Source organism: Lagenorhynchus albirostris, chromosome 3 (assembly GCF_949774975.1).
Source record: "Lagenorhynchus albirostris chromosome 3, mLagAlb1.1, whole genome shotgun sequence".
In the NCBI taxonomy this organism is placed as follows: Eukaryota; Metazoa; Chordata; class Mammalia; order Artiodactyla; family Delphinidae; genus Lagenorhynchus; species Lagenorhynchus albirostris.
Window position 1 is genome coordinate 110,155,773 of NC_083097.1, and position 27,929 is coordinate 110,183,701.

At 39.7% G+C, this 27,929-nt stretch overlaps 1 protein-coding gene and 1 long non-coding RNA gene across 2 annotated transcripts; both read right to left on the bottom strand.

Annotated features, from left to right (window-relative positions):
- ZCCHC10 (zinc finger CCHC-type containing 10) lies at nt 1-27,422 on the bottom strand. Its single transcript, XM_060146345.1, has 5 exons — nt 27,283-27,422; nt 20,551-20,694; nt 6,584-6,745; nt 2,906-2,947; nt 1-2,253 (listed from the first exon to the last, which is right to left on the bottom strand). Exons 1-5 carry the CDS (start codon nt 27,420-27,422, stop codon nt 1,986-1,988), a joined length of 756 nt encoding a protein of 251 aa, XP_060002328.1. The 3' UTR covers nt 1-1,985.
- LOC132518240 (uncharacterized) lies at nt 14,478-20,491 on the bottom strand. Its single transcript, XR_009539887.1, has 2 exons — nt 20,375-20,491; nt 14,478-14,802 (listed from the first exon to the last, which is right to left on the bottom strand). It is a non-coding gene; the product is annotated as an uncharacterized LOC132518240 (long non-coding RNA).
- Nucleotides 27,423-27,929: the final 507 nt, after the last annotated feature.

Sequence of the window (27,929 nt, forward strand, 5' to 3'; positions counted from 1 at the left end):
TTAACTGCAAGTGATGTAACCTATGTACACATTTGTTTCCCTTCCAAGTTTAACTGCTAAAATTGCCCTTACAGAGATTACATTGTAAACTGTATTTCGTTAGTAATTTATTAAATTTGCCTGTCAATTGACACATTCTGTATGGAGCCTTAAAATGATGTTTTGAGAGTTTATTTACAATCATTGAAAGCAACGGTTCTGTAAAACAGGTAATTACAGCTCTTTAAGCTCACAACATACATATACTTAAACATTTAAATAGAAGTCCATTTTCTTCAAAAGTAATTTTCTACTGCTTTTCCATAAAAATATAAAAAGACAACATCTGTAGTTTTAAAAAACCTATATTTAACCCAAATCAAGATTTTTCTACAAATGATACCTCTTTCCAAAAAGTTTAAAAGACATCACAAAATAATGTGATGTTAAACCAAATAATTTCACCATGGCCTGGTACTTTACTTTTAAGAAATACTGTGCAGTATTTCTTTTTAAACTTTCATGCTAGATGTCAACTGTGTATATGCTATGTCAACACACCAGATTAATCCAAGTCATTCATATTTATGCAGTAGACTGTCATATACGACCAGTTACCATATGAACTGTCATACCACAATTGCAAAATGGTAAAAGGCAATCTTTATGAAAACTTAATATTTTAGTAAAAGGCAACCAACATCACTCTAATTTTCTGTAAAAATTACCTCTCTTCCTCCTACCATTTTTTCCCCCTTTGAATGGTACCTTTTAAGCATATCAACACACAAAGGTATTTATATCACTTTTACTTAAGTTAGCTTTTTTTTTTCCCGTATGCGGGCCTCTCACTGTTGTGGCCTCTCCCATTGCGGAGCACAGGCTCTGGACGCGCAGGCTCAGCGGCCATGGCTCACGGGCCCAGCCGCTCCGCGGCATGTGGGATCTTCCCGGACCGGAGCACGAACCCGTGTCCCCTGCATCGGCAGGAGGACTCTCAACCACTGCGCCACCAGGGAAGCCCTAAGTTAGCTTTTTAAATGACTGTTTTCTTTTCTGATACAATGAATTTATCAAAAGGCACCAAGATTAGAGTCCTATGTAGTTTCAGAATTTTGTTCCTTTTTAAGTTCCTCTAGAATAATTTTTGTCATAAAAGGGTAACTCTAAGAACCAGAAGAAAATGAATGATACAACACAGTAACTTAAAACTTGTACCATCAAAAAGGTATAAATTTATTAATAGATTCCTTGAACTTTTCACTTAGAAGAAGAAGTCAGAAGAACTTTCTGAACATAAACATAAAAATAGAGCACATGTATTAACAGTAGGAAAACTCTAAGCTTATAGAGGTATTAAATCTTACATAGTAACATACAGCCAAAAGCATTAGAAATTCACCGCCAGATAGATATTCTGATGCATTATCCTGAAAACGTGTCTGATACATAGCACTAACATGTAACAAAGTATGGCATTTATTTCACAGGGAGAAAAGATAGGTTTCATCACAAAAAGATTTACTAGAGGGGCCTCCCTGGTGGCACAGTGGTTGAGAGTCCGCCTGCCGATGCAGGGGACACGGGTTCGTGCCCCGGTCCGGGAGGATCCCACATGCCGCAGAGCGGCTGGGCCCGTGAGCCATGGCCGCTGAGCCTGCGCGTCCGGAGCCTGTGCTCTGCAACGGGAGAGGCCACAGCAGTGAGGCCTGCGTATCGCCAAAAAAAAAAAAAAAAAAAAAAAAGATTTACTAGATTTCAGCTTTGATTAATTTTAGAGATATATTTTAAAGATAAAAAAAAATTCACCCCTAAAATAAAAAAGTCTTTATATATATAATCCATTATTAATACTCTTTATGCTCCTACAATGTAAAACGTTTAGAAACTTTTGAACTCTAAAAATTTTGATCAGTTAACCTATTTGGTCTTAACACATTCTAAATTCCCTTCTGAGAATCGCATTAACGTTTTTAGTCCATCAGTCCAACATGGATGGAACAATTCTATTTCTTTTTCTTCTTCTTTGGTGGTTCATCCTCAGAGCTACTATTTGTGCTGCTGCTGCTGCTACTGGAAGAGCTGGAATCTGAGTCTGAATCGGAGGACGAGGAAGAGCTTGTGGAGGAGGCTGAAGATGATGAACTGGAGGAGCTTTCATCAGAGTCACTGTCCTCTGAGGAGGATGAGGTAGAGGTCTCTTCACTCTCTGACGAAGAATCACTGGCTGAACTGTCACTGCTATTGCTACTGGAACTAGTTACACTCTTAGACCTATTAGACAATTATATGCATGAGAAGCTGACATTTAATAGAATGTTTAAAAGCAATTTCACTTGAGTATTATGTATATATATATACACTGAAGCTTTGCTAGCATGTTATCTCTAGATCTGATGTTTTGAGGATTCCCTAACTGTAATAACCCCACCGTGCCCACCCTCTCCCCTCAACCACAAGGTCTTTTACTACAGCAATTTAACTCTCTTGGGTGGAGTCTGAGATAAGTGTATCTACTATACTATGCTCCAGAGTGAATGATGTTAGAATAAAGTTGCAGTTTAACAACTGGGTTTATTTAAACCTCATGTAGAGTGGTAAATGCTTCATAACCTTAACTACTTTATACCAGATACAGCTGGTCAATAATTTCTTACCACTCTAATAACATTTCCTAATCTAAGACAAGAGAAATTACTATTTCCAGGTATAAGGACTCTAGAAAGTTGGAGAAAAAGGATAAATGAAGGAAGAAACTCCAGATAGGTAAACAGAGGAACATATCAGAAAACAGGATGATATTTAATCATGAATTGCAAACAAGAGACTTCAGATCCAAATCTTTTAACTATTATTTTAAAATCACACACCCCATCCCTCCAACTAGTATTATATATTATCTATATAATACTAAAGCCACACATACCTTTTTTTCTTGGTCTTTCTTTCTACATTAGTTTCTCCAATGCTGATAAATGTGAAGGGGGGAAAAAGCTCCTGTTAATACAGTGATTATAAACAGCTCAAATGCTTCTGCTATCCCCAAAACTTTTTTCATTGGAAAAACACTTTGTCTTTTATAACATGTACTGAGAGTCCAGTGTTTATTGCTATAATCAAGAGGAAAGTTTCCTGTTGCAGGTGTATATGGTACATACAGTCAACTTAACCAGCACTTAAGCAAGACAAATGTTATCAACTGTACTTTAGAAGCGAGGTTAAGTTAGTAGTTAAGATGACCAAACGCACCAATTTGATTGTTTTTTAGTTTTTTCCCAACTCATCTATTTTATTTATTCATTCTTGGCTGCACTGGGTCTCCGTTGCTGTGCACAGGCCCTCACCAGTTGCAGCGAGCAGGGGCCACTCTTCTTTGCTGTGTGCGGGCCCCTCACCACGGTGGCCTCCCTGTTGCGGAGCATGGGCTCTAGGTGCGTGGGCCCCAGCAGCCATAGCACACAGGCCCAGTAGTTGTGGCTCACAGGCTCCAGAGCACAGGCTCAGCAGCTGTGGCGCACAGGCCCAGCTGCTCCGTGGCATGTGGGATCCTCCCAGACCAGGGCTCGAACCCGTGCCCCCTGCATTGGCAGGCGGACTTCCAACCACTGTGGCACCAGGGAAGCCCCTCTTTTTTAGTTTTGAACTTAGATTGACATGGCTAAATCGACTATTTAGTGAACAACAGAACAAAGCAAGTAATAGCATAACAGCTGTAATTTATAATTTGGGTTTCTAGAATGGTATTATAAATGGCCATTTCATATAAAAAAAAAGCAACCTTTAATTTAAAAAACTATTTCTTAATTGATTCACTTTGCTGTACACCTGAAACGAACACAACATTGTAAATCAACTATACTCCAATAAAAATAAAAAGTAAAAATAATTAAAAAATAATTAAAAACTATTTCTTGTGACTTCCTTGGCAGTCTAGTAGTTAAGACTCTGTGCTTCCACTGCAGGAAGCCCGGGTTTGATCCCTGGTCTGGGAACTAAGATCCTGCATGCCACGAGGAAAGGCCAAAAAACAAAAACAAACAAACAAACAAAATACTTCTTTTTCTGCATGTCCCCCAAACGTTCAGTTATTTACTGCTTAAGAACCAGAGACTTAATACTTCAAGACTGTGTTCCCTCACATTATTTATAAAGAACAAAGTCTGGAGATTTCTGAGTGAAATACACAAATGGCTTGCTGCTATACAGCTGCCAAACAACATGCATAGTAAATCAGGCTTTCAAATTACAGATTTACTTCTATTACTATATACTGTCCTGTAAATTTAACATTTTTATATTCTGAACTTCTCTATATTTCCTAGATAACATTATATCCTTATTTCCTGGGTCCTCAAATATAAATATGTATTTATGTAAAGCTGTTTTACACGATGGAATTACTTACTGGAGAATTGTAATTTTTGCAGTAAAATAAGTGGTAGAAGTACATTTGTTAAGTCACACCACAAGAATGCAAGATCACTGAAATTCACACACTTCCATAATTTTATCATTGAACCAAAAAATCAGCAGTCTTTACGTAACAGAGCCAAAACTAAAATTCATGTAGTTCTATGTATTTTTAAGACCAAGATAGTTGTGTAATACAACTAGAAAAACAAAAGTAAATGTTGAAATGAAATTATTCATAACTCTTATATTTTATTCTTTAGGACAGAGGTCTTCAAACATTTTTTGCTTACATTCCTAATAAAAGAAGTTTGAAAAATTATGTTTTTCCCCTCAAAGTTTATAAAGTCTGGCATATTATATATTAAATATTGATATTTTAAAAAGAAAATCGTTACATCATTTTGGTAACTGTAAATACCACAAAATTTGATATGTATCATAATTAATTTTAAAAAAATAAATGAACAAGCTTATCTTTAACAATTGGTACTTTTACACTGTCCTTTTTCCTCTTTGAACTTGAATTTTTATTCTCCTTTCCCCACAGAATGTATCCTAATATATTTTCATGCCTGAAAATTTTAGTGATCACTTACATTTCTCTGCAGTAAAAATATAGACATAACTTAATATTGTATCTTTTAATTACTTGTGATCATAAGGTTTTAAAAGTGTTTAAAAATTCTGAGTTGAATTACTATTATCATTACTACTATACAAATTGATTAAAACAATGTAAAATATAACTTTTTGTAACTATTATACATAAAAAAATTTCACTGGAACTGTACCTCTTAATGACATGGATTTTTTTTCCCTAGCTTATGTATCCATGGATCTTATTGCTTGACTATGACAGGGTTCAGTATCAATTTAATTCCTATATTTAACTTTTACAGATTGCACCCTGAGAAAGCTTGTTAACCTGAACAGGTAGATGGGAATAGAAAGAGTTTTGCTGTAGCAATGTCACTCAGTTCTCTGAATTCCTCCCATGTTATATTCCACAAGTCACGTAACAATGTATCATTAAAATATACTTTTAAATTGACAACTCAATTAGATCCTCCTTCAATTTTGCTGAGAAAAAAAATTACAAAAGAACTTGCTCCCAATAATTTGGGCCTTTTACTTTCTTACAAACACCAGTATTTTGAAAAGTCTCTAGGATTTTATACATGAGCACAATATACCAAGGTAAGATTAGAGATAGGCGAGAGGTATGCCTTTCTTTTGTGAAATTAGAGAGGGGTAGGCAAGGTCTCATACAGATTTATCTTTGGAAGAAACATATATGAATATTGATAATCTAGAAACTGATTACCTGTCTATTCCTGTATAACCCTTGAAGAGCCTTCCTGTCCACAAACTGGAAGACTGTTGCCTGGAAAATCCAGATGTTTAAGACACTATTATATTGCTAACGGTCCTCATGAAGGTGCTACTTCTAATATGCAGCACTAAGTAGACCTGACACCTTCCTGTTTCAGTTACTCTGAAACACATAAGCTTACTTATTTCATGGGAATTTGAAAAGCTTTATTCAAAGGGCATAAAAGGATAAATAACAATTTTTCCCTCCTACCCAGTTGTCCTTCTAGAAAAGAACCACTATTATCAACCACTTATATTTCCCCCCCCAAAAAAGCTCCATTATTCCTTTTTTCTTCCTTTTTAACATAAATGATAGTATATTATATATACTGTTCTCTACCTTGTTTATATACTTAGTATAAGTATCTTGGGTACTTACTTTGGATATCTTTCCATATCAGTTCATATAATCTACCTCATAGTATTCTGCTGTCATTTCATTGGCAGTTGAGGCAAGAAAAGCAAAGTGATTAAGAGCATGGACTCTGGAGACTGGCTAGTTGGTTTAACACTTAACTTTTCCACTTACTTGCTGTGTGACACTGAGCAAGTTACTGAATCTCTCCATGCCTCAGCTTCTTCATATGTAAAATGGGAATTATAATAGTACTTACCTTAACGGTATAGATGTGATGCTGAAATAAGCTAATACTTGTAAAGACCTTAGTACGGTGCCTGGCACACAGTAACACTCATTAAACATTAGCTAATATTACAATATAATCTAAATCTGGATAACCACCGTGAGATATTTAGTCCCTTAATAAATTTTATAAATACAAATAAATATTCCTTTGGATACCATATGTAACCTTACCTTTGCTGTAATAATAATCTGTTTTCTTTTTCTTTTAAAGCTTTCTTTAGTTCTGCTGTTCTTGAAGGCCTGTGTAGGTACTTTCTTTTTCCTGTGCATTCATAAGTCCAATGCCCAAATTCCAAGCATTTCTGACATCTTACATGTTGTTTATTTGCTTCACTGCAGAGTAAAAAATAGAATACAGGCCTTAAATTTTTGACCTGACATTTTCTGTCATGAGAAGCATAAACAATATAAGCATAAAATGATGCTTATGTAAAGGTACAATCCAAAAATAAGCATCATTTTACACTTTAAATTATTTGTTAGATTTAATCACAAAGCAATATAGTAAGTGGTTAAGAGCATGGACCTGGGAGTTAGACAGAACTGAGTACAAATCTTCTTTCCTCAATTCCATTCCAGTAATGGCAGACCAGGTAACTCAGACCAACTCTTCAGCTCAGAACTTTAGAAAAGACAGTCAAAACATTTTTAACAATGTGCTCGAGGTATCAGAGAACTAACAAGAGATTAAAGAATAACCAAGCCAAGATATGGAAGAAGCTGGAAACCCAGAGTGGTCAGTCCTACGTTTAAGTCAACTCTGGTTTTTTTTCCCAACTCAGGAGGGTAAGCAAGCATCACTTACAAGGAGCAAGGGAGACAAATTATGCATTCAGAGTTGGGACTCCGAAGGGCTTTACTCTAAGAATAAAGCAACTGCTTATCAAGTGCAGCCCAGATTCTAGTCACCTAGGAGACTAAGAAAAATCTCAGTCCCTGAAATTGAATTAAGGTGTGGCAAGTGAAGAAAAATAGATAAAGGAATTAGAAAGGAAGAAATAAAATTGTCATTCCTTACTGATGATGTATCATGTAAATGGCAAATCCAACAGACTCTACAGATAAAAAAAATTTTTTTTGGCCCTGCCATGCGGCATGTGGGATCTTACTTCCCCAACCAGGGATCAAACCCTTGCCCCCTGCATTAGGAGCGTGGAGTCCTAATCGCTGGATTGCCGGGGAAGTCCCAAAACATTTTTCAATAATTAGAATTCATAAGTGAGTTTAGGAAGGTTTTATATTGGGGTCAGTAAACTTTGTCTATAAAGTGTCAGAGAGTCAATATTTTAGGCTTTGCAGACCAAGAGGCAAAATTTAATATATTACAAAGGTATTTATATCACAAGAGAGAAAACAAATTTCTACAAATATTTTATTAATGAAAATATTTCAAATAAAAGAGGTTTATTAATGAGAAGAATGGAATTCTTTTCTATAACATTTCACTCAATTGAGGTTCAAAATTAGTGTTCTCTATCATCAAATTGATCATATATATACAAACATATGTAAAAAGCATTCTTGGTTTGCAAGCCTACAACAGGCAGCAGGCAGGATTCAGTGGACTATCGTTTGCCAAACTTTCTATTAGATATTAGGTCAACACATAAAAATCAATTGAGTTTCTACTTAACAAAAACAGTTAAAAATAAAAATTTAAAAGGTGGTATTTATGGGCTTCCCTGATGGCGCAGTGGTTGAGAGTCCGCCTGCCGATGCAGGGGACACGGGTTCGTGCCCCAGTCCGGGAAGACCCCACATGCAGCAGAGCGGCTAGGCCCGTGAGCCATGGCTGCTGAGGCTGCGCGTCCGGAGCCTGTGCTCCGCAGCGGGAGAGGCCACAACAGTGAGAGGCCCGCGTACCGCAAAAAAAAAAAAAAAGGTGGTATTTATAACATTCTGAAAAATAACAAGCACTTATAAATAAGTGAAAGAAAATATGTGCAAGAATTCTATGCAGAAAACAAACATTACTGAGAGAAATTAAACATCTAAATAAGTAGCTAAGTAAAAGGATTACCATGTTCATAGACTGAAAGACTCAATATTGTAAAAACTGTCCATTCTCCCCAAACTGATCTATAGATTCAAAGCAATGCCAATCAGAATCTCAACAGGTGTTTGTTTGGTATGGAACTTAAACTTATTCCCTAAAATGTATATGGACATTCAAAAGGCCAAGAATAGCCAAAATACCCTTATAAAGGAACAAGTAGGGAAGACTTAGATTAAAATAAATTGACTTGTGGTGATCATTTTGTAATGTACGGAAATATTGAATCTCTTTGTTGTACACCTGGAACTAACGTAGTGTTGTAGGTAAATGATATTTCAAAAACAAACAAAAAAATCATAAAAAAAGAGTTCAGATTTGTGGTTAACAGAGGTGGGGGATAGGGGGAGCAGCAACCAGATGAAGGCAGTCAAAGTACAAACTTCTAGTTATAAGATAAATAAGTACTAGGGATGTAATGTACAACACGATTAATGAAATTAACAGCTGTATGTTATACGTGAAAATTGTTAAGAGTAAATCTTAAAAGTTCTCATCACAAGAAAAAAACTTTTTTCTTCTGTTTCTTTAATTTTGTATCTATATGAGATGATGGATGTTCACTAAACTTATTGTTAACAGTGACTTCATGACGTATGTAAATCAAATCATTATCCTTAAACTTATACAGTGCTGTACGTCAACTATATCTCAATAAGACTGAAAGAAAAAACTAAAAGACAGTGACTTATGATACAGCTATAATAACTTACAATGTGAGACTGGAGCAAATATATACAAATATGCCAGTGGAACAGAACAGAATGTCCAGAAATAGACTAATGTATACATGAACAATTTATGACAACCATGGCATTAAAGAGCAGTGGGGGGAAAGGTTAGATTATAAATGATGTAGGGACAACTGGTTATGCACATGGTAAAAATAAGACTTAACCATAAGCCCAAAATGATTACAAACTTGGTCAAACAATAAGGTTTAAAAGATAGTATAAAAAAAGTGACATATTTGAGTTAGGAATTCTTAAGAAACAAAAACAAAGCACTAAGACTTCCCTGGTGGTGCAGTGGTTAAGAATCCGCCTGCCAATGCAGGGGATACGGGTTCGAGCTCTGGTACAGGAAGATCCCACATGCTGCGAAGCAACTAAGCCCGTGCGCCACAACTACTGAGCCTGAACTCTAGAGCCTGCAAGCCACAACTACTGAGCCCATGTGCCACAACTACTGAAGCCCACGTGCCTAGAGCCCGTGCTCCACAACAAGAGAAGCCACCGCACTGAGAACCCTGCGTACCGCAATGGAGAGTAGCCCCCGCTCACTGCAACTAGAGAAAGCCTGCGTGCAGCAACGAAGACCCAACGCAGCCAAAAATAATAAATAAATACATTAATTTTACAAAAAGCACTAATCATAAAAGATTGATAAATTAGAATTACTAAAATTAAGAATTTTCAAAAATTAAGAATTTCTGTTCATCAAAATATACTATAAAGAGAGTAAAAAGAGAAGCCAAAGAGTGGGAGAAGATATTTGTAACACATTTTGCCAACAGCTTCATCTTAAGTATACAAAGAACTCTTATGAATCATTAAGGAAATGATGTACAATAGAAAAATAAGATAAAGTGGAAGATGGAAAGGCAGTACAAAAATGGGATTGGGAAACAAATTAATAAACACATGAAAAGGTGCTCATTACTAACATAAGAAAAAGCAAAAACCACTATAGTTGAAGAAATGCATACTCCACAGTCCAGCAATTCCACTTGCAGGTACTTACACAACAGAAATCTACAAAAAACTATACCAGATAACATGTGTAAGAATATTGGAATATTGCTTTCCTTTACGTAGCTTTTAAAAGTTTTGAAATAGTCACAACCTTATAGAAAAGCTGTTAAGTACAGTTCAAAGAACTATTTTTCCTAAATCATTTGTGAACTGTTTTTGCTGAGCCATTTGTAAGTTGCCAACCTGATGCCTCATCAAACCAGAATACTTTACTACATGTTTTCTATAAACTAGGACATTCTCATATATACAATGTAACCATCAAAATCAAGAAGTTAATGTTGATACCTTCAAGATCTCATTTAAGTTTAATCTTCAGACCCCATTTAAGTTTCATCAAATGTCCCCAAAACATTCTCTCTAGCAAAATCCAGTTCTGCATCAATGTTGCACATGTTGTCATGTCTCTTCCTTCTTCTGGAAGAGTTCCTCAGTCCTGTGTCTTGCTTTACATGACCTTGACACTTTTTGATGATTACAGCCAGTTATTTTGTAGAATGTGCTTCAATTTGAGTTGGAGGATTTGCTTCCAAGTTCACTCATGTGGCTAACGGGAGGCTTCAGTTCCTTACCTGCTGGCCTCTCCATCGGGCTGCTTACAACATGGTTTTACCCAGGGAGAGTAACCAAGATAACTCAAGAAAGAAGTCAGTCTTTTATCACCCAATCTTGGAAATGACATACCATTACTTTTGCTATATTCTACTGGTCATACAGACCAACTCTGGTACTCTCTGGAAGAGAGTACACATGAAGCAGGGATCACTGGAGATCATCTTGGAGGCTGGCTACAACATCTGATATCTCTATATGATTAGATTCAAGCCATGTATTTTTGGCAGGAATATAACAGAAATGTGCCGTGTTCTTCTCACTGTATTCCTGTCAGGTGACACAAGACTACAATTTGTCTTGTTACTGATGATGTTCGTTTTGATCCCTTCATTATGGAGGGTCAACCAGATTTTGCAATATAAAGTTATTTTTTGTCCTTTTGTAATTGAGGTGGTTTTAAATTATGTCCACAAATTCTATGATATCCTTACTTCAAGGGTTGGAGCCTAACTACCCTCCCCTTAAGTGTGGCTAAGACTTAGTGACTTGCTTCTAACTAACAGAATAAAGCAGGGTGATGGAGCGTGACTTTAAAGATTAGCTCATGTAGCTGCCATGTCATGAAAACACTCAAGCAGCCTCTAGGGAGGCCCACGTAGTGAGGAACTGAGGCTTCCTGCCAACAGCCCTGTGAATAGCTATCTTGGAAGCAGATCCTCCAGTTGTGGTCAAGTCTTCAGATGACTGCAGCCCCTGGCAACATCCTGACCACAAACATGTGGGGAGAACCTAAGTCAGAACCACTCAGCTGGGACTTCCCTGGTGGTCCAGCGGTAAAGAAGCCGCTTTACAATGCAGGGTACGCAGGTTCGATCCCTGATTGGGGAACTAAGATCCCACATGCCGCAGGGCAACTAAGCCCGCGCGCCACAACTACTGAGCTCCTGCGCCTCAACTAGAGTTCGCGAGCCGCAAACTACCTAGCCCATGTGCTCTGGAACCCACGTGCCACACTACAGAGCCCATGTGCCCTGGAGCCTGCGTGCCACAACTAGAAAAGAGAAAACCCACATGCCAATAGAGAGAAGCTCACACGCCACAACAAAAGATCACGCATGCCTCAATGAAGATCCCGCGTGCCACAACTAACACCTGAGGCAGCCCCCCCTACAAAAAAAAAAAGAAGAAAGAAAAAAGAACTACGCAGCTAAGTCACTCCTGAATTCCTGACCACAGAACTGAGATGTTTATTGTTAGAAGTCACTAAATTCTGGGGTAATTTGTTATACAACTATAATTAATATCTAATAAAGCAATTAATAAGTATTTTGTGGGTTGGTATTTGAAAGTACATAAATATCCTGCTCATTAAATTTTTAGTTCATTTATTCATCTATCAGTATGAAGTCTATTTTTCTATTTTATTGAATGAGTTACTATCCATTACCATGATTTATTTTGATGCTCAGATTACCCTAGATTTGGTCAGTGGGAATCCCTCCAAGTTGGATTCTGTGTTCTTTTGACATGGTTCCTTCATTCTTTGAGCACTTCCTTGCTTTCTGGTACAACAAAAAATTCCAGGCTCATCTTATACTTTCCCTGTCCTAAAATCAGGCCTTTCCAGGCCTGAAATCAGCCTGATGGAACCCTGATGACATTCAGAGTCAAGATCAGGGCACACATGTGCTCACTGTAACTGGAATGTTGCTGCTCCCAGTTACCCTCAGTGGACAGAGCTAGGGAACAACACACACATTACTATCCATGTATCAAATACACACATCTACAGCTATATTTAACTATATATTTTGAAAACCATGAATTCATACCGATACCTTTAATTCCAATTCAACTTCACAGAATTTACTCTATTTTCTCCTTCCCCATACCTCCTCCTCCTTCAGTGAGAAATCTGGCTCCCATTATCCTTAACAGATTTAGTTATTTGGTCAATCTGTCTTATGAAACCAATTGCCCATTGTTGCCCCCTCCCCCTTACAGATGCCCTCTTTACTCCATGTGGGCTCTGGTACTCTGCCCTTTGCTGTCCTCCCACACTCCCCATGTGAACATGCTCCTCACCCTGCTTGGGCTCTGACTTCCACTGCCGGGCCAGTCCACCTCACATGAACTCATTTCTCTTTCTATTTAGACTGTGCCACCCCACATCAAATTATACCTCCCCTCCCCCATGGAGACATTCTCCCCACTAGGGTGACAACTTGTGTTAAATGGCCCTCCCTGTGTGGAAACCCCCCTCACTCTGCTTGGGATCTGGTGCCCTGCATTGGACCTTCACTCAACTGGATGCCCTCTGCACCCTGCTGGCACTGCACGCCAGTTCACGTCCCTATGTGGATGCCCTAGTTACTCCCCTTCAGCTCTAATACTCCAGCGCCAAGTCAGTCCTCTGCATGGATCTATACCACCTCATGGCTTTAGGACTGACTTGTTCAAGTAGGGAAGAGGAAGAGGAAGAACTATAGTAATATTCTTAACAACAAGATTTGTAAAATCCTCTAAATTGGAAATAATATCAAAGAATGGATGATCTGTGGTATAGAATACACTGGAATACTTCATAGTGATAAAAATGAACAAATTCCAGCTTAATATAACTCAGATGGAGCTTAGATATAAGAAGCTAAACTCAAAAGAATCTAAATTGTCTGATTCTGTGTAAAGGTTAAAGACAGGCAAAATTAAACTCTAGTGAATAGTTAGATGGTAAAAGCACAGAACAGAAGCAAGTTAGTAATTACCATAAATGTTGGGATAGTGGTTACTTTAGGAAGGAGGGAGGAGGTTGTGATTGGGAAAGCTTGGTGGCATCTAGTATATTGGCAATTTTTTATTAAATACTTGATCTGGGTAGTGGTTACATGGGTTAAGAATTATAAAAATTGAAAAAAAAAGAAAAAAAAGAATTATAAACATTACCTATTAAGGACATATTTATGTTGTCTGAACTTTTTTGTAGATGTGTTATAGTTCACAACAATAAAATTTTTTTAAAATCTTGGCTCTTGCACTACACAGCTTTAGGCTCATTAGCAAGCTAGTTTTTGAACTTCAGTTTCTATTCTAAAAAATGGGATAATATCTACTTCACTAGGTTATTGTGAGAATTAGATAAGACTATAACCGTGGTTTATACTTACTGTGTGCCAGGAATTTAGCTAAGTAGTATTTATACATAAATACATCTAATCCCCATGATAACCCAATGAGTTTGAGAACAATATCCCCATTCTACAGACTGGGATGTTTGTATAGAAAGCAGTAAGGAATCTGGCATAAAGTAATAGACAAATAAATGGGAGTTGTGAATATCAATCCACACATTAGGCTAATCAATTATCTGGACTAACGAAACATGGCAATTTAAATTTTCTCAAAACATGGTTGCATGATGGGATGCTAGATTCTTAATTTCGACCTAGAGCAGTCACCTTTTTATCCCTGGAGAACACATAATTGGTGTTCAGTAAATGTTTCTAAAATGACTGACTGTTTAAATAGGCAAGGGTTTAAGAGGACATATATTGTTTATAGTATGCTTTTCATTAATGAATTCCCACATCATCAGCCAGCTTCTGTAATTTTGACAGTAATTTATTTTTAGCGTTTGTTCAAAAATTAAGCCAATCCTAACATGAAGAACTAATGTTTCAAGCAAGGAAATACTACTCAGTAGTAGTTTCTTTTTTTAAATAAATTTATTTATTTTTGACTGCATTGGGTCTTCGTTGCTGAGCAGGGACTACTCTTCGTTGTGGTGTGCAGGCTTCTCATTGAGGTGGCTTCTCTTGTTGCGAGCACGGGCTCTAGGTGCACAGGCTTCAATAGTTGTGGCACGTGAGCTCAAGTAGTTGTGGCTCGCTGGCTCTAGAGCGCAGGCTCAGTAGTTGTGGCGCACGGGCTTAGTTGCTCCGCGGCATGTGGGATCTTCCCGGACCAGGGCTCGAACCCGCGTTCCCTGCATTGGCAGGCGGATTCTTAACCACTGCACCACCAGGGAAGTCCTGAGTGGTAGTATTGAAAGATAATAAAGAAGAGTCAGCTTTTTACCATAATAGTAATAGTTCATAAATTTCAGTAAGCAACTGCCAGAACCACGACTATAACTTCAGAGCTTATCTGAATGTGTAATGTAGCAAATTGTTAAGGCTATCAATAATAAAACACTCTATGGACTTAATATTAAGTTGCCCACTTTTCAGGCAAAAAGAACCACTAACACACTTAATATATACACAATTGTGATATGCATTCCAGAAATAATAAATTCAAAAACATTAAAGGATAATTAGTAAAAAATGTAAAATCATGACTCTCATATAAATATAAAGTGAACACATGTCAAAGGTTTTATTTAATCATTAATTAATAAGGGAACCAGTAAGATGTTGCAGTTGGTTCAAAACAGAATCCAAACAACACACATATATGAGCAATCAGGAACACAGGAAACGAATTTACAGATAGCTAAAAACTGGTCAAAAAAAACCCAAACAAAACTGGTCAATAGACACAGGGCAAGAATCAGTTGTACTGTCTTTTCATGGGTAAGAATCTTTTCTACCAGCTTTCTACAATTTACAGAGTCATTTTAAAATAGCTCAAAGAGGGCTTCCCTGGTGGCGCAGCGGTTAAGAATCCGCCTGCCAATGCAAGGAACACGGATTCGAGCCCTGGTCTGCAAAGATGCCACATGCCGCGGAGCAACCAAGCCCGTGAGTCTGGGAAGATCCCACATGCCGCGGAGCAACTAAGCCCGTGGGCCACAATTACTGAGCCTGCGCTCTAGAGCCCGTGAGCCTCAACTACTGAAGCCCACGTGCTTAGAGCCCGTGCTCCACAAGAGAAGCCACCGCAATGAGAAGTCCGCGCACCGCAACAAGAGTAGCCCCCGCTCGCCGCAACTAGAGAAAGCCTGCGCGCAGCAACAAAGACCCAACTCAGCCAAAAATAAATTAAAAAACAAAACAAAAAACAAAACATATATATATATATATCAAAGACAGTGAGGCACAGGCCCTCACAGAGTCACTAGCCAGGACAGGGAATTAGACAAATCAGCCAGTAATCTTTATTTTTTAATCCATTTCAAAGCCTTTCACAATATTTCCTAACAATGAAAATATGGAGGAGTGTGGAAGCCTCTCAGAATCAAGGAAATAAAGTCTTCTCCAACTCATAGTTTGTTTTCCCAATATTAAGAAACTTATAACCTGAGATCACAGCCATTAAAAATATTATCTACCAGCACTGTGGAGTTTGCTTTTTGTTGTTATAAACAAAACATTCACCAATACCTAAAGCCCACCTATGATGTTCTAAACATTAACACCCCTAAAAATACTTAAATCTTCCAGATAGAATACTGAATGAGGCACACCTATAATTTCAAAATAAACACAAGATCAGCATTTATTTCTTTTCAAATGAATACCCTATTTTTTTTTTTTTTTTTTTTTTTGGTGGTACGCGGGCCTCTCACTGTTGTGGCCTCTCCCGTTGCGGAGCACAGGCTCCAGACGCGCAGGCTCAGCGGCCATGGCTCACGGGCCCAGCCACTCCGTGGCATGCGGGATCCTCCTGGACCAGGTCACGAACCCGTGTCCCCTGCATCGGTAGGCAGACTCTCAACCACTGCGCCACCAGGGAAGCCCTGAATACCCTATTTAATAATATTCCATTTCTATATTCTAAGCTAAGGCTTAAGGAAGTGTTTTAATGGTACAGCCTTTTTGGGTGAAACCACCTTCTTTGATACCATTTCTGTCAGATTGGCAAAGCTGTTTTTTAAGCCGATTGTTGGCAAAGATGGAGAATGGGCACCCTAAATGTAGTAAGATACACATTCTTAATTGCTGGTAAGAATGTAAGTTGCAGATACTTTCTGAAGGGCTATTTGGTAATATGCAACAAAAATCTTAAAAATGTACATACCAAATAAACAAAAAATATAATATAAATGATGATTATCTACCTAGAAAATCCCTAAGAATCCAAAATGGAGCTATTAGGACTACTAAATGAGTTTAATAAGGTCACAGGATACAAGGTCAACATACAAAAGTCAATATACTAGCAACAAACAGTTGGACATGGAAATTTTAAAAAAATACTATTACAATACTTACTTTTACCCTTGTTAAATTTCTTCTTGTTAGACTCAACATAGAGTTCCAGCCTGTCAAGACCTTTCTGGATTGGGATTGCGTCATCCATTGTATTAGTTATCCCTCTCAGCTTTGTGTTAACTGCAGGTTTGATAAACACGCACATGTGTCCTCATCCAAGTCATTTATAAAAATGTTGACAAGACCAAACTGAGGACCAAACTCTGCAGGCCACCATGGGATACCTCTATATATTTACTTAAACCCATTAAACAATACTCTTTGTCCATGATGTTCAACTGATGTACCTAATTGTTCTGTTTTCACAAGAATATTGTGAGAGACTTTTCAAGATGGCTTTTTGAAATCCAAATACCTAAAAGGCAAAAAGGGTATCAATCTGTAATGACTTGATACCTGATGATCTTGGCTTTTCTTTCTGCACGTATTTAATAAATCGAGCCAGAATTTTGGCTGGAATGGATATCAAGTTCACTGGTCTGGTTTGTGGAATCTACCCTTCTCACTTTGAAAATCAAAACAGCATTTGCCTACTTCCAGTCCTTAAGCACCACTCCTGTTTGCCAGGGGTTCTCAGATTACCAGCAGCAGTACAGCCATGTCACCTGGAAAATCTCTGTTATGCTGGGGAGCAATCACATGGGTCAAGTGCCTTAAACACATTCAGAGTAGAATAGGGCTCTATAACTCACTCCTATCTTCTCATGCTGCATATAATTATATGTGAGTGAAATCTGATTCAAAGTTAAGTCCCTGAAAGATCTGCTGAATGAAAAGTTCAAATTTCCCCCCTTTCCTCCTTTAGTCCAAAGACTTTTAAAAACAATGTCAATAGTACTTTCTCACTTCTCATAACTTGTAGTTTAAGACTTGTTCTTATGGAAGTGCTATATGCTCTTTATAAATAAAATTAAATCTTTTTGATGAATATAAAATGAAAAGTAAAGGCTCCTCGTCTGCTTTCCCCCCCCAAAATATTCCAAATTCTCCTGGACTCCCCTTGCCTCTAAAGGCCCTCCCTCTCCAACTCCCTGGGAATTGTCCCGACAGTCTGCAAACCATGACAGGTTTCATTATACACCATGTTTTCTTTCCAGTAAGACTAGAAGCTCCTAAAGCTAAGATTGTCTTTTACTTCTGTGTAGCTCATGTACCAAATACAAGCATACTGCAGAAATAGAACATTTGTTTAACTGTGTGATACTCCAAAACTTATGTTAAAAGCACCAGAAGTCTTACTTTCAGCTTCATATTTAAGTGGACATTGGTTGGTTTTGTCAATCTAGCAATCATTACCTCCTCTGACCTACCCACCCATTCGTTTATTTTTATTTTATTTTTTTACCACCCATTGGTTTATAAGGATCCATTCAATTATCCTGGGAAGAGAATGAGATCCAAGTCAATCAAAGCTTCATAATCCCATAGACATGGTTCAGGGTAGGGTATGTAACCCAACCTAGACAATGAGATGCTATCAACTTGAAGCTGAAAGGATATAAAGGACCCTAGATACTGCAGCCATCTTAGGACCAAAGGAGTGATCTAACCAAGTATGGAACCAACACCCAAAAGGGCAAACCTGAGAGAGATTAGACCCTGGTGACATCATTTGCTGCACATCTATTAAGTATTACTGTTACTCCATTCTTGATCTCAGAACCATATGACTTCAAAGCCTTCTTCCTCCACCAAGCATACTACTAATTCATTCTGATTCCTTAAGTCTTTATCCTTATGTTCAAGGAACCTCATCAGGCATAAGAGGTAGTCTGATGAAAGGGAGAAGAGAAGTATCAGGGCTCTTAGAATAAAAAATATAAATATAAAAAGAAATACAGGGCTTCCCTGGTGGTGCAGTGGTTGAGAATCTGCCTGCTAATACAGGGGACACGGGTTCGAGCCCTGGTCTGGGAAGATCCCATATGCCACGGAGCAACTAGGCCCGTGAGCCACAACTACTGAGCCTGCGCGTCTGGAGCCTGTGCTCCGCAACAAGAGAGGCCGCGATAGTGAGAGGCCCGCGCACCGCGATGAAGAGTGGCCCCCGCTTGCCACAACTAGAGAAAGCCCTCGCACAGAAACGAAGACCCAACACAGTCAAAAATAAATAAATTAATTAAAAAAAAAGAAATACAGGGGTTTCCCTGGTGGAGCAGTGGTTAAGAATCTGCCTGCCAATGCAGGGGAAACGGGTTTGAGCCCTGGGTCCGGGAAGATCCCTCATGCCATGGAGCAACTAAGCCCGTGCGCCAACAACTACTGAGCCTGAGCTCTAGAACCCGTGAGCCACAACTACTGGGCCCACATGCCACAACTACTGAAGCCCTCACACCTATAGCCTGTGCTCTCCAACCAGACATGCCACCGCAATGAGAAGCCCGCGCACCACAAGGAAGAGTAGCCCTCACTCGCCGCAACTAGAGAAAGCCCGCGCGCAGCAACGAAGACCCAATGCAGCCAAAAATAAATAAATTTATTTAAAAAGAAATATAAATATACACATTAGAGCAGACTGTGAGCGATATATTATTAACGGGCAAATGGTGATGCCATGAAAAGCTGACAGAGTGAAAAAGTGTCGGACGTTGTTTGGGTATGCAGACTGATAGAAGAAAAAAAGGTTTCACAAGAAAGGGACATCTGGCACAAACTCCTGCATTATCTGTTCACAGAAAACCTCTTGTGCTATTCTCTCTCGCTCATTATCCACAATGGCCATCTTTCGTTTCTTAAAAACTAAGTTCTTTGCTGTCTCAAAACAATTATGCTAGTCTGGGTGCTCTTTCCCCAAATCCTCTCATGACTGGTTCCTTTCTCACATTTCCGATCTCTGTTCAAATACCATCTCTTCAGAGATGCCTTTCCAGTCCAACCAACCTAACCTGTACCTTTTTCTCTTTCCATCACCTCTTATTTCCTTCAAAGCTCTTATCATCAACTGTATTTACTTAAAATGCTTAGTTTATCGACTCTTTCCACCAATAGAATGTAAGCTTCCTGAAAGCAGGGATTCCGTCTTGAACACCTCTTTTTACTTACACCCAAATACCGGCATAGAGCGATAGGTAATGCATAAATTAATATTTGTTGGAGAATGAATGGCAGAAAGTGAGAAGAGAGCTTGACAGAAAAGTCAGGCTGTTCCTAGGGAAGGCGATAGGAATGGGGCAGGAAAAGCCAGTGGGCTGGAGGCTGCACAGGAAGCTGAAGGTTTACGTCGGCGAGAGTAGGCGGTGTTGGACGAGGGCTACAGGCTTCGCCCGGTCACGCGTGGGGTGGGCGGCCGGGTTGGCAAAGGGGCATAGAACTCTTAGCGACCAACTCCTGGGCGTTCCCTTCGCGGGAACCAAACACGAGACTCTCTTCAGGCACCCCCTAGGTCCCGCCCATTGGTCTTACGCAGCCGTCTTCCACGAAATCGCTAATCCACAGACATCAAACTTACCGCCCCGGCCCGAGCCCCTCGCGGGCAGGCGACGTGTGAGAAAAACGGCCAACCTCCGCCTGACCACGCTGAGGATCCCACACCGACCCCGCATACCGTCGCCCGCTCACTAGCCGGCTGACGCGCTTCTCCCCGCCCCCAGCCCGCCCAGCGGCCCGACTCCGGCCCTAACTTACGCTTGTCTCCGGGCTATGAGCCGATGCATGGGAGTCGCCATCTTAGCGCGGCTGAGGCCTGCCGCGCTGGGTTTTGGGAAACTCCTCGGAGGGGGCGGGGACTTAGAACCCCGGAGTCCGTAGGCGTGGGCGGGACCAGTCGTGCTTGGAGAGTTAATGGGTCAGCTTTTGGGGCAAGTAGTGGTTAGGGCCTGGTCTGTTGTGTTTCCTGTGTGCGTCTGTAGTTTGAGGGAGAGGAATGAGGCAGGTTGATCGGTCAGAATGAGGGATTTTAAGGATGGGTCCACGTATATTGCGTGGAGAGTCAGAGAAGAACATTCTCGAATGAGGGATCCATCTATCTATCTTTATATACAAATGAATTTATATATATATATATAAATATAAATATAAATGAATAAAACTGCATTGTTCAGGACACTAGAAGTAGTTTGGATAGCAAAATGAAAAGGAATGAGTTCAACAAGATTGGGACCATCAATTGAAAAAGAATGACTTTAGGACTTACCTGGTGGCGCAGTGGTTGGGAGTCCACCTGCCGATGCAGGGGACACGGGTTCGTGCCCCTCTCCGGGACGATCCCACATCCCACATGCCGCCGAGCGGCTGGGCCCGTGAGCCATGGCCGCTGAGCCTGCGCGTCTGGAGCCTGTGCTCCGCAACGGGAGAGGCCACAACACTGAGAGGCCCGCGTACCGCAAAAAAAAAAAGAAAGAAAAAGAAAAAGAATGACTTTAGCAAATTATAAAATGCAAATATATGTTGTTTATATTTTTCATAATGATGTTATAAGGCTATATAGGTAAAACTGCTTTTTCAACTGGAAAAAGATTATACAAATATTAATTAAGGATATTTTAGTATTTAGTGTCAGTCATAGAAATTTATTCTCTTAAATCCAGTCTTTGAAATATAGATAACTTTTTTAAAACATCTTTATTGGAGTATAATTGCTTTACAATGGTGTGTCAGTTTCTGCTTTATAACAAAGTGAATCAGTTATACATATACATATATCCCCATATCTCTTCCCTCTTGCATCTCCCTGCCTTCCACCCTCCCTATCCCACCCCTCTAGGTGGTCACAAAGCACTGAGCTGATCTCCCTGTGCCATGCGGCTGCTTCCCACTAGCTATGGGTTTTACATTTGGTGGTGTATATATGACCATGCCACTCTCTCACTTTGTCCCAGCTTTCCCTTCCCCCTCCCCGTGTCCTCAAGTCCATTCTCTAGTAGGTCTGCGTATAGATAACTTTTTGAAATATATATATGTATGTATGTTTCTGTGTCTCCATTTTTTTTAATTTATGTTTTTCAATTAAAATGTTTGAGGAACTGAAGGCAGAGCATTGAACAAATAAAGTCGTTGTACACATGGAGCTTTCTACAGACAATAAACAAACGCAATGTCCAACGTGTGTGAATACTCTAAAGAAAAATAATTTAGCGTAAGGGGTAAAGAGTGATTCAGCAATGGGAGTTAGAGAAGGTGATGTCATGCAACCTTTGTGCACATCTTGTTCCTTAAAAAGTGGAATCTTACTCTCTGTTCTGTTCCTCAGCTTGCTTTGTTCATTCCTCACTGTGTTTATGGACATCTTTTCCCATATCAGCATATGCAGATCCAATTCATTCTTTTCATGTATTATGTTATATGGATTACATGGATATTCCACAATTTATCCAACCAGTATCCTGTTGTTGAACAATTACATCATTTAACACAAAGATGGAATGAACAGATTTTTAAGCACTCACCCATGTTTCTGTAACTTGACTTCCTAGAAGTAAAAGTGCTGGGTCAAAGGATATGTGTATTTTAAATTTTGATAGATTATACATTTTGCTCTTTTTAAAAAAATATTTATTTATTTAGGCTGCCCCGGTCTTAGATGCTGCATGCAGGATATTTTAGATGCAGCACATGGACGCTTAGTTGCAACACGCAGACTTCCTAGTTGCAGCATGCATGTGGGATCTAGTTCCCTGACCAGGGATCGAACTCAGGTCCCCTGCATTGGGAGTGCAGAGTCTTAGCCACTGGACCACCAGGGAAGTCCCTATGGCTATATATATATATATATATATTTTTTTGTTTGTTTGTTTGTTTGTTTTGCGGTTCACAGGCCTCTCACTGTTGTGGCCTCTCCCGTTGTGGAGCATAGGCTCTGGACGTGCAGGCTCAGTGGCCATGGCTCACGTGCCCAGCCGCTCCGCATTATGTGGGATCTTCCCGGACCGGGGCACGAACCTGTGTCCCCTGCATCGGCAGGCAGACTCTCTACCACTGCGCCACCAGGGAAGCCCTATCACTTCTTTATTGACTTGAAATGCCACTCCTTCATAACTAAATATGTACAAATTTAATTTGTTTGGACATTCTGTTTTCTTCCAAAGATCTGTTTGTGCCAGAATTTGTACTGCTTTAATTTCCATAATTTTATAGAATATTTTGATATCTGGTAGGGCAAGTCCCTCCTAAATATTCTTCTTTTCCTCAGTTTTCTTTATTGCTCCTAGGTATTTATTTTTCTAGATGAACTTTATTCACAAACTTTCAAGTTTTCCACAAAACGATATTAAGATGTATTTGTCAGGTAACTTTAAAAAAAAAATTTTTTTTTTTTTTTGGTCACACTGTGCAGCTTGCAGGATCTTAGTTCCTTGACCTGGGATCAAACCCTGGCCCTTGGCATTGAAAGCGCAGAGTTTCTGGACCGCCAGGGAATTCCCATTTGTCAGCTAATTTTAAAAGAAATTGCACTGCAGGGACTTCCCTGGTGGTCCAGTGGTTAAGACTCCCCACTCCCAATGCAGGGGGCCCAGGTTCAACCCCAGGTTGGGGAACTAAGATCCCACATACCGCAACTAAGCACGCATGCCGCAACTACTGAGCCCTTGCACTCTAGAGCCCATGCACCACAACTAGAGAAGCCTGTGGGCTGCAATGAAGAGCCCTCGTGCCACAGTGAAGACCCACAGCAGCTAAAATAAATTAATTAATTAATTTTAAAAAAAGGAAACAAATGGCTCAGGAAGAGCTTTAAAAAAAAAAAGAAAGAAATTGCACTACAGCAAATGTAAAATGGCAAGAGACAGAATAAGATATAAGAAATAGAGAGGAGGAAGCAAATGACATTTTTTGTGGTGATTTGGTTTGCACACCTGGAAAACCTACAAGAGTTAACTGAAAGCATCTAGATACAGGGGCCAGATACACACACACACACACACACACACACACACACACACACACACAATACAATAATGTTTTGCTTTTTCAGGACTTCCCTGGTGGTCCAGTGGTTAAGAATCTGCCTTCCAATGCAGGGGACAAGGGTTCAATCCCTGGTCAGGGAACTAAGATCCCACATGCAGGGCAACTAATCCCGTGCGCCGCAACTAAGACCCGACACAGCCAAAAAAAAAAAAAAAATCTTTTTTTTCAATGGCAAGACCAAGCCAATGTAGCTCTTTCCCATTGAGGCCCATGGACTTGAGGGACTCACAACTTTGTCCAGAGGGCCCAGGCTAAAATTCAGACACTAAGTACTGTAAACCTTAATGGGTAGAAGCTGAGAAAAATTTAAAACTCTTGTGAAAGCTGCAAGTAATTTCTAGCTGGCAAAAATGAACACTTTAGGAGGGAGGGGGGAAGGGCAAGATAGAGGTAGGGGATTAAGAGGCACAAACTATTAGGTTTGCTACAAGGATATATTGTACGGGACTTCCCTAGTGGTCCAGTGGTTAAGAATCCACCTGCCAATGCAGGGGACATGGGTTCGATCCCTAGTCTGGAAAGATCCCACATGCCTCGGAGCAACGAAGCCCGTGCACCACAACTATTGAGGTTGCGTGCTGCAACTACTGAAGCCCGCGCCTAGGGCCCGTGCTCCACAACAACAGAAGCCACCACAATGAGAAGCCTGTGCACTGCAACGAAGAGTAGCCCCCACTCGCCACAACTAGAGAAAGCCCGCGTGCAGCAACGAAGACACAACGCAGCCAAAAAAAAAAGGATATATTGTACAACAGGAGGAATATAGAAAATACTTTATAATAAGTATAAATGGAATATAACCTTCAAAATTTGTGAATCACTATACTGTACACCTGTAACATATAATATTGTATATCAACTATACGTCAATTAAAAAAAAGGAAAAAAATGAACACTACTAAGACTTAAGCAGACTATCCTTTTATCCTAGGAAAGCTTCCACCAAGTGTCTTATAGTTATGTAAGATGTGGGGGGAAAGGGGGGTTGGGATGAATTGGGAGATTGGGATTGACACATATACACTAATATGTATAGAACAGATAACTGATAAGAACCTGCTGTATAGCACAGGGAACTCTACTTCACATCACTGAACAGTAGAAACTAACACAACATTGTAAAACAACTATACCCCAATAAAAAAAAAATTAAAAAACAAAAAAAAGAAAAGGAAACTGAAATTGAAAGACTGGTTTTGAGAATTAAACCTTACCTCAGCTAATGATTTTAATTGACACTATGCTGCTGTGAAACAAAGTTGGATTTATTTCATAACTCAATGTTAGGAAACAGTAGGAGACATAGACAAAAGGCACATTTTATTATGTGGTATTTATTTTCCATGATATATTCATTTTGGGACAATACACTTTTTTAAGGCTTTATTGAGGTTTGGTATACAATAACTTGCATATATTTATAGTGTATGAAGATGAGATTTGATATTTATAAAATATTTTATATATTATAAGCTTTTTATAAGGCTGAAATCATCACCACAATCATGATCATGAACATATCTATCACCACCAAAAGTTTCTTAATGCAACACTGTAATTCCTGATTACCACCCCTGTCACCATCCTTCAGAAACCACTGATCAGCTTTTTGTCACTGTAGATACTTTGCAATGGGTTAAAATTTATATGAATGGAATAATACAGTGTTCTTTTTAACAATCCTTTTTTCACTCAATCATATTGAGATCCACCCAAGTTATTACAATTATAGATAGTTTAATTCTTTTTTTTTTTTCTGTGGTACGCGTGCCTCTCACTGTTGTGGTCTCCCCTGTTGCGGAGCACGGGCTCCGGACGTGCAGGCTCAGCAGCCATGGCTCACGGGCCTAGCCGCTCCGCGGCATGTGGTATCTTCCTGGACCAGGGCACAAACCCGTGTTCCCTGCATTGGCAGGCGGACTCCCAACCACTGCGCCACCAGGGAAGCCCCGATAGTTTAATTCTTAATGCTAACTTGTACTCAACTTTATTGCTATTCGACAACTTGCTTATCCATTAACTTGTTGATGTGCCATAGAGCATGCCCAGTTGTTGGTTGTTATAAATAAAGCTATGAACTTTTGACTAAAAAAAAAAAAAGATGTGGGGGAAAGGTGGATGTAAAAGGATGGATGTGCTGGAGGGAGATTTGCATCTCTGAACTGGGTTGCTTTTGGTCAGGATGGTTGTTTCCTGCCCTGACCCTGACCGGTTCATGAGCATCTGTGGTTAGAGAGCTGAGCACAGAACATAGCTTGCCACCTCATGAGCAGGGAAACGATACACTCCACAGGGACCTGTGCTTAGAAAAGTCCCACACTTGGCTTAATGCTTTGCTATTGCTGTCTTGAAATTCTTAATAACTTTTGAACAGGGAGTCTCACATTTTAATTTTGTACTGGGCCCTATATATTATGTAGCTGATCCTGTTACCGAGTCCAAGCTCACTCTGCTCGCCGCACGGCATGCCAATAAATCGGGAGATGAGGTGTTGAGGCAAGGAACAGCGACTGTATTCGGAAAGCCGGCACACCAAGAAGACTGCAGACTAGGGTCTCCCAAAAACCATCTTATCGGGGTCTGGATGCCAGTTTCTTTTATAGAACAGAGAGGGGGAGGAGGTGAGGAAGTAAAGTAAAAAGGTAATGCATTAGTTTTATCTGGCTTGGCCATCATCGGGAAGGGGATGTGTTAATTTCTTCTTTTCTGCAGCCATTCACAGGTGGGCAGGGTCAGATTGTCTCCCTGTGACCTGAACAAAGGCACTTTAACATTCAGGCAGAGGGGCAGGGTTCCCTGTGGCAGGTCATTATGTATGATTATAATAACAAAAGCAACAAAGAGCAAAGGTTACAGTCAAAGAAACAGATCCAACATGGAGTCCGATTTAGTTCTTCCCTGTTACAATCCTGCACCAGAAGTTGGTGAATGTGTTTTCATAAGAATGTGAGACTAACCACAATGGAAACTAGCTCCACCAGCATCAGGAAGAGGGGAGAGAACAGATCCACCAACTTTAAAGGTTTTTGCCCTTTCATTATGTTTTACAACTAGTTATTGCAACTATTCAGGAAAAAGTGCTGTAAAATTGGACCCTGGTGCAAAATCAAATGTGGGTTCTTCCTTCATATGCCTTTGCATACCACAAAAAGAGCTCTTCTCCTTCCAGTAGGATAAGAGAATTTGACTAACTTGGTTAAGTAAGGGAGCGGTTCAGAGCAGGGAGACCATTTGTTTTGTAAAGGGGAGTGGCCATGCAAGGGGACTGGTGGAAAGCCATTCGGGCCTCTGTGGATATGAGGCTCTGGTTCTCCAAATGAAAAAAAGGATGGCCCTTCCATCCACCTCTGGGCTTGTGGGTGAGAGTGGTGCCTAAAGCTCCCTGGAGTGGGCTAAGAGCTGCCTTCCTCAATTATTTCCACTTTCCAAGGGGGCTTGAAAACTAAATACTCAAAAATTGTATCGTATTCTCTCATCTTCATACACAGCTGCTCGGGTCCTTGGGCCTTGATGACATGCCTTGCTGTGATATAAAGCTGTGTGCTTTTGAGTCCAGGATTTGCTGGTTTAGGAGAAACGGAAGTTGACATGCTGAGAGAAGTAGAGAAGAGAGACAGAAAGACCTACCTAGACTTGATTGCCTTTTCCTTTGATTCTTTGGGTTATCACAGCCTTCCTTCAGTAAATCTCTTTTGTGATTAAGATGGTTCAAGTCAAGTTTCTGTGCCTTGCCCCCAGAGGATCCCCGTTTTACAAATTAAGGGACTGAGACTCAGACCTCTTTGTTAAGTGATTTATCCAAGGCCCACTGCCCTGAGCTTTTTCCATTATACAACTCTCCTTCCCCTCTAGCCAGTTTTGTTTATAGTCAGCCCTCCTTATCTGCAGGTTGGGTATCTATGGATTCAATCAACCATAGAATGAAAATATTTGGGAAAAAAATTCCAGAAAGTTCCAAAAAGCAAAACTTGAATTTGCACTGGCAACTGTTTACATAGTATTTACATGTATTTACAATGCTATATTTATATAGCATTTACATTTATATAAATGTATAAATGCATAAATTTATACATTTATAATGTATAAATGTATAA